Raw genomic sequence first — 9,766 nt, 5'->3', positions numbered from 1 at the left:
ATTGATTAAGTTCACTTAATAACTTTCTACTGTAAATCAACTTTAGGAAACAAAAGTATACTTGACAGTATGTCTGCTGTAATTAAATCATCTCCCTATAGCTCTCAGTTGAGACTTCTGAAAAGATACACGGTCCAAGAAAGAAGATTTGTAGTCTCAACCTGTAAACTATCACAGCTCAGCTGAAGTCAATGTAGCCACTATAATTCATTCAGACCAAGTAGCTAATCCATTGATTCCTTCATGTGCAGTATCAGTGATAACAGGCTGTCTCCAAGTTGAGAGATGATCACGATTAAAGAGGCCTGGGTCCACATACTCTGAAAATCAAAATATGTCACCTTTCCCAGTAGAGAAATCTTCATTTTCATTTAATGGAAGATTCAGTCTAATGGAATAATGGCTGTGCACTGCGATGGAAAGAATAAAGTAGTAGCTTTTGGAAGAAGCCATCTTCATTTTGAGGTGGGGGGAAATAAAAAAAAAAAAAAAAGAGGGAAGAGTGACTACTAACACTATTACCAATGGACACATGTACTTCTAATCTGATATTCAACTTTTCCTTCTGTAAATTGAAATTTTGTCACAACCTCTCCCCCAGGTAACTTTAACCTTGGTGAATATTCAGAATTTTTAAATCCACAGAGCAATTGTGGTCTCCAGACAAGGGGAAAAAAAAAAGGCAAAATAAAAAAAGCTCAGAAGTGCACTTTGTATATCCAGCCTCACAAAGGGTTAAAGTGCTAAGTTTGATATATCCAAAAATTAAGCATCTCTCCTAGTCTTTTATTTTTTTAAATGAAACTTTATCTTTGGTTTCTTGTATCTTCTCTGTAATTTTATCCTTTGTTTCCTCCATCTTCTCTGTAATTTTATCCTTTGTTTCCTCCATCTTCTCTGTAATTTTATCCTTTGTTTCCTCCATCCTATCTTGTAGATATTCCTTTACTGGTGGTGGTGTGGACATGTAGCCATTCTTACGTAGATATTTAACAGTGATGGACGTTCCCCCCAAAGTCACAGTGTATCTGGCAGGAGTTGCAATCTTAAAGAAACCAAAGAACACACCATATCAATAAAACAGGACAGTATTATCTAGCAAAAGATATTTTTAATATTGAGAATTTATTTTGGTCAGTGTCAGATACTAAAAAGATCTTCAATTTATAAGGAAATAAGGCAATTTACAGTGCATCCCCCCAAAACGCATACATTTTACTTTAAGTATCCTTTTGACAAAACCAGCACAGGCATTAGATTTCCATATAAAAAAATAACCCTCCCTGTGCAGCTTGTGGGACAAGCATTAGGCATCTCAGAACACAATTCAGAACAGACAGTATGTGAACACTGAGCCATATAAGCAAAGAGGAAATATTGACAAAAAGATATGCTTTAAATTGCAACTGACATCATCTACCCGGACTTGTGCTAAGCGTTTGACATTGTCCTGCACGACACCCTTGTCTCTAAATTGGAAAGACATGGATTTGACGGATGGACCACTCGGTGGATAAGGAATTGGCTGGATGGCTACACTTAAAGAGTTGCGGTCAACGGCTTGATGTCGAAGTAGTGACCAGTGACAAGCGGGGTTCCTCAGGCGTCGGTACTGAGACCAGTGCTGTTTAACATCTTTGTCGGCAACGTGGATGTTGGGATTGAGTGCACCTTCAGCAAGTTTGCTGATAACACCAAGCCATGTGGCATGGTTGACATGCTGGAATGAAGGAATGCCATACAGACAGACCTGGACAGGCTGGAGAGGTGGGCCTGTGCAAACCTCATGAAGTTCAACAAGACCAAGTACAAGGTCCTGCACGTGGGTCAGGGCAATCCCAAGCACAAATACAGGCTGGGTAGAGAATGGATTGAGAGCAGCCTTGAGGAGAAGAACTTGGGGGTGTTGGTGGATGAGGAACTCAGCATGAGCCGGCAGTGTGCGCTCACAGTCACAGAATCACAGAATGGTCAGGGTTGGAAGGGACCTCTGGCGATCATCTAGTCCAACCCCCCTGCCAGAGCAGGGTCACCTACAGCAGGTTGCACAGGACAGCGTCCAGGCGGGTTTTGAATGTCTCACGAGTGGGAGACTCCACCACCTCTCTGGGCAGCCTGTTCCAGTGCTCCACTACCCTCAAAGTAAAGAAGTTCCTTCTCATGTTAAGATGGAACTTCCTATGTTCAAGTTTATGCCCATTACCCCTCGTCCTATCACTGGGCGCCACTGTCCAGAAAGTCAACCACATCCTGGACTGCACCAAAAGAAGCGTGGCCAGCAGGTCAAGGGAGGCGATTCCACCACTCTACTCCACTCTTGTGAGACCCCACCTAGAGTACTGCGTCCAGCTCTGGGGCCCCCAACATAAGAAGGACATAGACCAGTTGGAGTGAGTCCAGAGGAGGGCCACAAAGACGATGAGAGGGCTGAAGCACCTCTCCTATGAAGACAGGCTGAGAGAGTTGGGGTTGTTCAGCCTGGAGATGAGAAGGCTCCAAGAAGACCTTATAGTGACCTTGCAGTACTTAAAGGGGGCCTATGGGAAAGATGGGGAGGGACACTTTATTAGGGAGTGTAGTGATATGACAAGGGGTAACCGTTTTAAACTGAAAGAGGGTAAATGTAGATTAGATACGAGGAAGAAATTCGTTACTCTGAGGGTGGTGAGACTGGCACAGGTTGCCCAGAGAAGTTGTGGGTGCCCCATCCCTGGAAGTGTTCAAGGCCAGGTTGGATGGGGCCTTGAGCAACCTGGTCTAGCGGAAGGTGTCCCTGCCCATGGCAGGGGGGTCGGAACTAGATGATCTTTAAGGTCCCTTCCAACCTAAACCATTCTACAATTCTATGAAATTCTAAAATTCACAAGAATATAGGCATCTTTCAGCCCAAAAACTAGGACCCGCGCATAGAGAACTAGAACTAAAAGAGACCTTAATATGTCAGCTAATCCAAGACACAACAAACCAAGTTCATTATTCTTGATAGACTGACCTGTTCTTTCAGAGCTTCAAAGATAAAGCCTGCACAATCTTCCCTTTGCAACCTATTCTAGGGTTCCCACACCTTGAAAGTTTCTTCTAACACTGCCAGATCTCCCAGCTATAATAAAATTTTTTGTATTTAATCACATTTGTTTATTGGTCTCTTTTAGGCACAGGAATAATTGGTCAGAGTAGTGGTTTCACATCTCGTTTGAGAAAATAACCCCTTTAAGTAACAGATACAAAGCATATCACATTTGGAAACAAAACAGATGAGTGGCATTCGAAGCGAATACAGTACTTTGTTTTTCCATGGTCTGACATGTTTCAAGTTTCTCAAACATGGATTGTGCACATACAAAGCAATAAAGAGAGACCCAAACCTGAATGCAAGTAGTTGATTGAAACGGACAATGAAAGTACTTGACAATGATGGAGAACTAAGGTAGGAAGACAAACTAGTGAATCCTCTGGGATAAAAATAACTGTACTTTTATCTGGAAATCATGAGGTGTTTAGACTTTCTTCCTGTTAATTATGTCAGGGATACAGAGGAATAACTTAATTGTAATTAAATCTCTGAGGGCAGACAATAGTTCTGCAGCAAACTAGAAATACAGATAGACTCCTTAAAGGAATACAGAGCTGATATCAACTTGCAAGTCACTATTTTTACTACAAAAACAAATGCTCAAGTATGTGTTAACTATCAAAGAGAGATAACAGCATTAATTCTTTCTGCTGTAAACAAATAAACCCTGTTTAGCTCACCAGGCAAGATTTAGAGCTTGTTTACAAACTATAATTATACTTACTTTATACAACGCATATGCAGTTAGCGCATTTCCACTCTGAGAATTTTTCAGGATGTTTAGTATGCTGTCTGGTAAGCCAATCAGTTCTAGGAATGGAACAACATTCACTCCTCTAAAAGAGGAAAAAAAAAAGGCAATTTGAAAACTGAACAGTGATTTACAGTACCATTTCCATTCTTTAACTCTATTATACAAACTTTGTAATTTGATAGCAAAGTATAAGCAATATACTTACAGGATTTATATTTCTGTACGTATAGGCAAATTAATGTTCTTTTCAGCATTCTAAGAGCTGACCCATTTATATTATCCCTGTTCAGCTGATTAGCTAGTAATTTACCTGTGTCCCAGTTTATTATGTTTGAAGCAAAGTAGATACAATAGTGCTAAGACAGCTACTCAGGCTCCAGTTGTGCAGGTTCAATTTCACATTCTGTTTTGCCTAAAATTATTTTTTTTTCTTTTTAAAATTTCACACTAATGTGCAGCATGCCCAGAAGCACAGAATCCAGACTTCACTGTCCTCCATTCACTTTAAAATACATCCAACAAATGGAATGTGGCATAAGAAAATGAAGCAACATGTTATATGGACAAGAGTTCAGGGGTTTCGTGCCCAGTTGATCTACCTTGTCAATATAAGGTGACAAGATGGGTGGAGGGAGCTCCTATCACAATTTCTTTCTATTTGAAAACCGGGGAAGCTAACATCAGCACCAAAGAGAAAAAGACAGCCCATCTTTACATTACAGTAGAAAGCTACAAGCAGGTATAGAAGACCTGACTTTCCAATATTTAGAGATGCGTTATTAGTGTCATTACTCATTTCTACCTAGTATTTTAATCATTCTTCTGTGCATGTGATCACTTTAGCATCAGGAACAATAACAGGCAGTAATTTACTAATAGTTACCAGAACCTACAATCTGAAGGCCTTTCCCCCAGAGTAGAAAATGGAGACCCAGTAAGATCTGAAAGACAGCATTAACTGTCTTTATATAATAAACTGCTGATTTCATATATCACCACTGTTTAGTCTTGTATCATGAGCAGTCATTCTGAAAGTTATTTTTCCACTTCAAGAGGGTGCTGCTCCTGTGGCATGACAAACTGAAGCTTTGTTATAATTAGTTTCTAGATAAATATTTCAGTTGTTTTAATCTGTCAAATACCCATTTTAGCAGCTAACTTAAGTGTTCCAAGAAAAGTAATCTTCACTCAATCTGAAATGTCTAGATGCAAGCATCAACCTGGATTCATCCAAAGAAAATATTTTTATAGCTCAAGACCTTTATTCCTCTGACATGAGCTAAATTTAGAATGACATTTGGATCTATAGCTCCTAGAAAGGGCAATTATGCCAGCTGGTTAGAGTAACTAAAACAAACACTTGTGCGGTAAGGCCCCATCCTTGCTGCCACAAACTGTTGTTGTTTCATGCTTTCTATTATTAAATATACAACACTAGCAATCCAGAGATGAACATTTACTCATATTTAGCAAACCATTTGCAGCTAGATAAAACCTCTTTCATCTGAACTAACAGCTCATAGCTGATATAGTAGTTTTTTCTAATAAATGCCGTTTTCCAGAACAGTATCTGGTGCATGCTATAGCTGAAAGAAACTAAAATTAGAATACTTAATTTATAGGGTTTTTTTAGATACACAAATATTTAATTTCCAATTAAAAAGTCTGGCCTACAGTAGCAATTTTTTCAGTGGAAGTCAGGAAAGACAGGAAACAAATAAAGAAGGAAAAAATACACAAGGCTTGCAAGGAACTCAGAGCGAGTGGAATGACATGAAAGTCCAACGATGAGGGAGGTTTGGGAAAGAATAGGGGAGGAAGTAGTGCAATACCCCTCAAGTCCAAAGGCAATAAAAGAACGAGTCTATAAAGATCTCACCTTGCAATTCGTAATCAGGATTCAAAATCCTTACCTTTACCTTGTGAGAGGTTACTAATAATTTCAATGCTGTTTACATCTATGCATATTTTGGGCAGACGAGCATTCCTTCAAATGTTAGCAAGGTATCTGGTACACAGCAATAACTACATGATAACAGTCCATATGTGACACTCTCATGAATCCTATTACTTTCGATACAAATCTTATGTTTCAGTTAAGAATGTAGCCTCATTTCCCTATTGCACATATGGACACTTTTTAACATGTAATAAAAACTTATATGTCCTTTCACCTGTGAAAGTCAGTCTCAGTTCAACAGCAGTATTGGGCACTGCAACAAAATATCAACTTACTTCATGGCTGCGTAGTAAAAGGATCCAAACCATACAGTGGAAGTCAGAAGATGCACTGGAATCATGACTTTTCCATACTGTTTAAATGTTTTCTTGAATCTCTGGACGAGACTAATTGATTTGTCTTGTAAGGGATCAGGATCTGAAGAACCTGACTCTACAGGGCTCTGCTTGGGTGTATCAGCGGCCGAAGTCAAAGGATTTCTCTCATCTGGTACTTTGTGAAGAGTGTCTGCTGGCTGTGATGAAAAAGCACTTTTCTTTGAGGCAAAGCGTGCTGTACCTGCATGAAGACATCGTTTAGGAGGGTCTAGTGCCAAAATCACTTTGCATCCAACATTTGACAACACTGATGGTCTGTTTAAGCACTGAAAGATACTAGTGCGAGGAAAACCCAAACATGTCCCATGCGCCAGCTGAGATGCAGTATGTAATAGACTCCGTTGCATTTTGATGAAGTGTGGCTGAGGTTCCTATAGAGAGGAGACAAGAAGAAAAAAAGCAAACAAATTGCATTTCAATAATCTGATTTGCTCCAATGCCACTTGAAATTCTCAAACTTTAAATTGCCTTCTATTCTACTTTAAAATGTTTTCCTTATCTTGCTTTGCAGAAATTGTTACCTTCTAGAATTAAGCAAATAATTTCAGATCTTACTTCTCGAGCATTCTGAACTTAAAGGGCTCCTTCACTTAACAGACTCTGCTCCTCACAGATAAAATGCTCATCCTAGTCTCTAAAAACATTTTTAGATATTTAGTGCTATCGACTGCTTTTATCTGCGTAATCTGGCACAGTTACTGAAAAGTTACCCTTGAAACTTCACTTCAAGTAGCAACTGATAATTTGAGTAATACTTTGAGCCTATGCAAATGGAGTATGAACTCACTTAAGTGCAATTAAAATTATTTTTTGGTATCAATACAGTCTTAGTTTTGGTATATTTTTTCATGTTCTATACTATTTTGAATTAAGAGTTCATACAGTTAAAAATCAGTAATAATTATTATTATAGTGAATTCGTCTAGGCCACTGAAAATTATCCATACTTCACAGCATAGGCAAAAGTTTAAAAAAAACCAAAATAAATGAAGCCACACATACCCTTTATTACTTTCCAGATATGCAACAAGAAAAGTATAATAAGGTTTGTGTCTTCAGAAAGTTGCAACTCTTCCACTAGTTCCCCACCTTTCAAATATATGTCTTGAACATATTGATGACTCTGCTAAAGTAGAAAAAAGGCGCATTTAGAGAACAGCAAACCGATAATAACTATCTAAATGTGTCAGTAAGTGTCAGTAAGCTGAAGATTATGCTACTGTCCAGCAGCACTACCAGACTAAATGAGGGAAGTATTACAATGGTTACAGCAGGATGTAGGAAAGGCAAATTAATAAAATACTAGATTAATATAGCATATACTTGGTGAATTGATTTTAAAGAAATGAATATTGTTAAAGGGATCATAAGTACAGCTGCTCAATTGTAGTATTTTAAATTACTTGGCTCAACATTGCAACCAAATCTTAAACAGGACAGACAACTCAAAGTGCACAATAAATATGGTTAGAGGTTCAAAGAAATATGAAACTGTAGATGTTTCATCCCTCTAAAACATGAGATGAACACAGAGAAATCTGCCCTTGAAGATGCAATTAGTGAAAGGAAGTTCCTAGTACCCTGTGCACTCAAGAGGCAGTGGGAGAAAAATGAGTCAGCCTATAGATTTGAGGCACAATTTTATTCTTTAAGTATGACATTTTTCTTAAAGAAATTACTGGAGCTATATAAGATCTACAATTGCCCCTGTAACTTTAGGTTGTTAAAACCACTCAGATTCTAAGGAAGTCAGGACAGAAACCTAAGTGTTATCCACAATTGCACCTAGTGACTTTTCAAAAGTTGCTTCTTCATTTTAGTGCATTTCAATTTTTTTCATGCTGTTGCACAATGCTGCGAAGGCACAAAAAAGGACAGAAGCTAGAGCCTTCAGCTATGAAGGTGGAAAAGCAGCTGGTCTGTGGTGTGAGAATTTTGTGGGGCTTGGTGTTTTAAAGCATCTTCAATTTCTACATTACCTTTGTCTAAAAAATGCCACGAGGGCAAAAAAAACCAAATGGACAAGTCTAAGGACAAATACAGCTCTTCCCCACTCTAAGAATCTCATGTGGCCAATGACTGAATAGATGCTAGTAGGACAAACTATGAAATATATATATACAAACACTTCTGGGATAAGGCCTCCTCTTCAATGCTGTCATGTTCTGGCTATTTAGTAGTATTTCCAGCTGGCTGTAAACTGAGCTGAAGAGATCTTGGCTGTTCAGGACATGCTCCTGGTTGGGATTCTTGGACATCCATTTAGTTCCTGATGGCACGTCTGTCTCATGGCAAGCTATTAACAAGCCCTCTGACATAAAGGAAGTGCTCTAGTGGCCTCTTGAGGAAAACTATAGATCAGCGTCTCATTACATTGCTAGAGGTTTTGTTTAGCAAACTTTTGTACTTCTGTTATAATTTAGATCAGCTTTGACATAAACCTGACGTACTGCAGGAGCACCCTCTCTCTTGCGTTTGCTCTTGCCTTCCGGTGATTACTAGGAAGTAGAGATTAGACTTGCTTTTGTTCCTGAGGAGAACAAAAATTCAGGGTCTTTTAATATCAAAGTTGGTCTATGTGACTACCACAAATTCATGGGTTTGGATGTGTGCTAACATTTTATGCAAAAAAGAAACGGGGGATGATTGGAAAACACCGAAGTAACAAGCCAGGCCAATATAGGTACAGCAAAGGCTTCTGTGGATATCTGCTGCTGGAAAGAGAAATCACGCCAGAGATGCTGTCAGATGAAACTTTCATCAGGATAATTTGTATAAAGAGTCATCCTGTTACAATTAACTTTTTTTTTGAGCTACCAGAGAAATTAAAATACAAGAATCGGTGTGGATGTAAGATGGCAAAAACTTTAGTGTAAATTCTTTTGTAAAAGAGGTCAGAAAGCACCTGAGGGAACTGTGGGTGTAGTATATGTAGACTACACTTCTGTCAGAAACACTCTGAACACCATATGTAAATATGGATGAATTTAAAGCATTTTTACTTGTTCTGTTACTGTTTAAAAAAAGAACATTAATTATACCACAGGAGAGTTCCCAATGAAAATCCATGAGCTTTTTCCACTCCCAAGGCACCTTTCTATGGAACCAGAGAATGAATTTACATTCTTGTCATTTTTATTGTAAAATCAAGCAAACTTTGAGGGTTGTGTTGTATATATGGAAGAACTTTAAAAGGACACAAACCCAAGTTTTCAGAAATCCTTTCCAGCTCACCTTTCAGATTGCATAAAAAGGAAGCGTACAAATGTTACATCCAAACAGTTCAGTTTAATAAAAAACCCCACTGTATTGCTTACATTTTTTACTAAATATAATTTAAAAAAATATATTAAAACTTGTTTTCAGATTTAAATTGTTCTTTTCAAGAACTTATTGACAATATATATTTTTTTAAAAAGCATCTTGCCAAGCTAATAAACCAAAATAAGAAAGAAAGAAAAAAAAAAGAACATAAAACATACATGGGTTGCCTAAAAAACCGAGAACACATTTTAAAATCATTGTAATAACAGTGCAATACATGTTTCCCCTAAACTCAAATGTAAAATATAACTATAAAGCTCTTAGTAACTACAACGGTT

General features: G+C 38.2%; 1 protein-coding gene across 1 annotated transcript; it reads right to left on the bottom strand.

The window, feature by feature from the left end:
* Positions 1–651: 651 nt before the first annotated feature.
* On the bottom strand, positions 652–7,290 carry FAM210A (family with sequence similarity 210, member A). The gene is made up of 4 exons (XM_009889061.1): positions 7,167–7,290; positions 6,063–6,535; positions 3,798–3,909; positions 652–1,045 (listed from the first exon to the last, which is right to left on the bottom strand). Exons 2-4 carry the CDS (start codon positions 6,509–6,511, stop codon positions 779–781), a joined length of 828 nt encoding a protein of 275 aa, XP_009887363.1. The 5' UTR covers positions 6,512–6,535; positions 7,167–7,290; the 3' UTR covers positions 652–778.
* Between the last annotated feature and the right edge of the window lie 2,476 nt (positions 7,291–9,766).

The sequence above is a fragment of the Charadrius vociferus genome, unplaced genomic scaffold (assembly GCF_000708025.1).
Source record: "Charadrius vociferus isolate BGI_N301 unplaced genomic scaffold, ASM70802v2 scaffold65, whole genome shotgun sequence".
Taxonomy (NCBI): domain Eukaryota; kingdom Metazoa; phylum Chordata; class Aves; order Charadriiformes; family Charadriidae; genus Charadrius; species Charadrius vociferus.
This window is presented reverse-complemented; position numbering and strand designations above follow the sequence as displayed.

What these genes read in the sequence shown, in the direction of transcription:
- FAM210A (XM_009889061.1), bottom strand. Translation starts at nt 6,511, where the DNA reads ATGCAACGGAGTCTATTACATACTGCATCTCAGCTGGCGCATGGGACA. An exon ending in TTTTACTACGCAGCCATGAA is followed by an intron (nt 3,910 to 6,062) that starts GTAAGTTGATAT and finishes TTCCTCTTTTAG; the next exon opens with AGGAGTGAATGTTGTTCCAT. An exon ending in CTGCATATGCGTTGTATAAA is followed by an intron (nt 1,046 to 3,797) that starts GTAAGTATAATT and finishes GGTTTCTTTAAG; the next exon opens with ATTGCAACTCCTGCCAGATA.